The sequence below is a fragment of the Perkinsus marinus genome (genome assembly GCF_000006405.1).
Source record: "Perkinsus marinus ATCC 50983 genomic scaffold scf_1104296974266, whole genome shotgun sequence".
Lineage (NCBI taxonomy): Eukaryota > Perkinsozoa > Perkinsida > Perkinsidae > Perkinsus > Perkinsus marinus.
Genome location: NW_003201185.1, coordinates 1 through 3,343, shown reverse-complemented (window position 1 = coordinate 3,343; position 3,343 = coordinate 1). Strand labels below are relative to the sequence as shown.

At 44.2% G+C, this 3,343-nt stretch overlaps 1 protein-coding gene across 1 annotated transcript; it reads left to right on the top strand.

Moving 5' to 3' along the window:
- Nucleotides 1-200: 200 nt before the first annotated feature.
- On the top strand, nucleotides 201-2,751 carry Pmar_PMAR018116 (DNA topoisomerase III, putative; the record flags this gene model as incomplete). The annotated part of the gene is made up of 6 exons (XM_002765918.1): nucleotides 201-246; nucleotides 560-691; nucleotides 1,081-1,166; nucleotides 1,595-1,757; nucleotides 1,866-2,012; nucleotides 2,540-2,751. Coding segments are annotated over 6 exons (786 nt in total), but the record flags the coding sequence as incomplete, so codon positions are not given.
- Nucleotides 2,752-3,343: the final 592 nt, after the last annotated feature.

Below are 3,343 nucleotides of genomic sequence, written 5' to 3'. Positions count from 1 at the left end.
ACTCCTGAGCTCAGCTGATGCGAGTGGACATATATTGCAATACTGTTGTCCATGTGTAATTGACTTGGTGTAGGTATAATCGGGGTATTATATCGTATCCGAGAACGGAGACAGATAGATTCAACCCTAATATAGATCTGCTAGAATTGGTTCGTTTACAGCAAGGAAGTCACGTTTGGGGGCCATTTGTGAATCAACTGATGCAAGGAAAGTTTACGCAAGCACGGAGGGGGAATCATGATGATGGTAACGGGGATCTGCTGGTGAGATTGTTGATGAATTGAACTTGTAAGGAATGAGAAAATTTAGAGAAATTCTCGTTGGTCTCTGAACACTTCTATTCGAATTCGCTGAGCTTAGAGTAGATAACTTTTCGATTTTTCCTTCTTTTGGTATCACTACTCGAGATAAGGCTATGGTCAAGTACCATGGGATAATTTTGAAGAAATTTTGGGAAATTTCTGTTGTTTTTCGAACATTTCTACGCGAATTCGCTCGGGTGAGATACACGAACATATATACCTGCTATATGATGATCATTACCACCATCGTTGTGTAGGTGCCCATCCTCCTATACATCCGGTTCAGTTGGCCGGTCCAGGATCCCAGACACCCTTACAAGGAGAACAGTGGAGAGTGTATGAGCTCATCACGAGGCACTTCCTGGCATGTGTGGCACCCGATGCTATAGGTGAGGGAAAATATGCATATAGTGTGGGGGAAAATATGGGAAAAATGCATATAGTGTGGGGGAAAATATGGGAAAATTTGCATATAGTGTGGGGGAAAATATGGGAAAATTAGCATATAGTGTGGGGGAAAATATGCATGTAGTGTGAGAAAATACGGGAAAAGTGCATATAGTGTGGGAAAATATGGGGGAAAATGCATATAGTGTGGGGGGAAATATGCATATGGTCAACTACAGGTGCTGGTGGCAATATGGTAATTCTGGGGAAATTTTTCTTTAGAAATTGTTGTTGATTTCTTTACACCTTTTCTACCTTAATTCGTCACCTGAGCTGAGGAAGGCGAACAATTATTCCAACAAAGAGTATTGACATCTCTGCTTGTTGCCAGGCGCGGAGTCTAAAATAGAGGTAACCGTCGGAGATGAAATGTTCCACGCCACTGGTCTTACTGTAGTAGAAGAAAACTGGCTGGAGGTAGGTGCAAAATGGTAGGCTTGGGAATGGAACTGGGGATTTCGTCGTGTCCAGAGGTGAGGGTATGCGTCGCTGATCGATCTTACGTACGAAGTTGATTTCCAGTTCATCGTAGCAAAAATTTTATCAAAATTCACATACTTATATTATGGATTCTTATATTTTATACGCTGGTTTCGGACGCTGTATTACTCTTATTATAGAAAAATAGATCTAGTGAGTGAACTTCTTTGAGAACGTTAAGGGTTATGATGGAGTTTCCCAACCCGTTTTACGCGAAGTGGCGTAATACTCTGTGATAAACGCGATTTTCTGGTGATATGGCAGTAGTCGTGAAATATATTGTTCATATCACGACCGCCCGTGAAACTCCACTATCTGAGTTCTAATATAATGCTCGCATAAAAACACTGTTGTTATCCGCATAGGTGTACCCCTATGTGAAGTGGAAGGGTACGACGGAACTGCCTCCGGTGGCTTTGTATCAAAGGGTCCGAGTGGCTGAGTTGATGATGACTAGTGGGATGACGGAGCCCCCGGAGTTGCTGTCGGAGGCTGAGCTCATTGATTTGATGGATAAGAATCATATTGGTAAGTTGACGATGTTGTGGTTTTACGGTATGGTAAAAAATCTCGTTAGTTTTCGACTGGGGGTATGATTATTGTCCTTCTTTTGTGAATAATTTGCACCTTTTGCAGGGACAGATGCCACAATGCATGAGCACATAGCGACTATCGAGAACCGTGGGTATGCTAGTCGGACTCCTGGTGGGAGGTTCAACCCGTCGGATCTGGGTGTGGCTCTGGTGCAGGGATTCGGGGCCTTCCAGAATTTGAACGGCAGAGGTGAGGCTCACACATGCCTTTCGAGGATAGTTCAAATAGTTTCAATTTTTGTCATAGTCGGTGAATAATTTGCCAGTGTTGGAGTATATGTTCGCTTTCCTCAGCTGGGCTCAAGAGTTCGCTCACTTATCATAGAGGTTCACATACGAATGGGGTTAGAAGTGTCCAGCAAATAACAAGAATTTCTCAACATTTTTCCCATTTTTTATATTTTCACAAACAGATGTAGTTGATCATGTGCATCTTTTCCCACACTGAAGTTTGCTGAAAATTGATGAGCATGAATCTGCATTGTTCAGCTGTTATTTCATGAAAAAGATCGTTGTTTCAAAAGTAATGTTGGAATGTATGTTCTATTCCCTCAGCGGAGCTCGAGATTTTCCTCACTAATTATAGAAATTTGGGTAGAAGTGTACAATAATCTTTGAGAATTTCCCGGAATTTCCTCTCAGAATTTTCATATTTTCACCAACACATGTAGTTGACCATGTGCATATTTTCCAAGATTTTGTGTTGTCCACCCTCAGATGGTGATTTCAGGCTGCACCTAGCGGCTCCTCGTTTGAGGGCTCAAATGGAGGCTGATATGGCCCTGGTGGCCCGAGGGGAGAAAACGAAAGTCGCGATGGTGGCGGCGTGTTTGGCCATGATGAGGCAAATCTATGTGATGGTCAGTGAGGGCCCTCAGCCGATCGATAGAGAAATACGTCGATTGGAGGTGGAACAGCAACAGTTCTTGGCGATGAACCCAGGGGCAGCTGCTCCTCGAGGAGGTGGAGGAGGGCAGGTGGGTGGTGGTAGGGGTAGAGGGAAGGGTTATTACAGGGGGAAGGGAGGCCGGGGTCGGGGTGGGGTGAGGAGAGGAAGAGGAGGAGGACAGTATCGGGGTAGGGGCAGGGGAGGTAGGGGTAAGGGGAAGGGAAGATGAAGTGTAATGTTTCTTAAGCTGTAACATGATGCGAATAATAGTTATTTCGGGTCGTGTTGGTAGTGGGCTCTAGCGGCTAGTAGACACATCTAATAGGGGAGTTGCTCGTCAAGTGGACCACTTGAAGTGGTGTAGTGGTCCTGGTGGAGCTGCTCCACACTGAATATAACCTGTCACTATAATATAGTTACCATATATTTACTATCGTATCATAAATAATCGAAGTAGATGAAGGCGGTGTAGAACAAAGGAGTTGCTACCAGAGATATGTCGCAGGAGTGAACCGACCCAACTAATGAGAAGACCACGAGCAGCACACCTAGGATATGAGATGTCGAGTTGACTAGGCTATAATCAGATATCCAACTACTTACAGAGCGGTGACTGTACGAGATAGGGATAA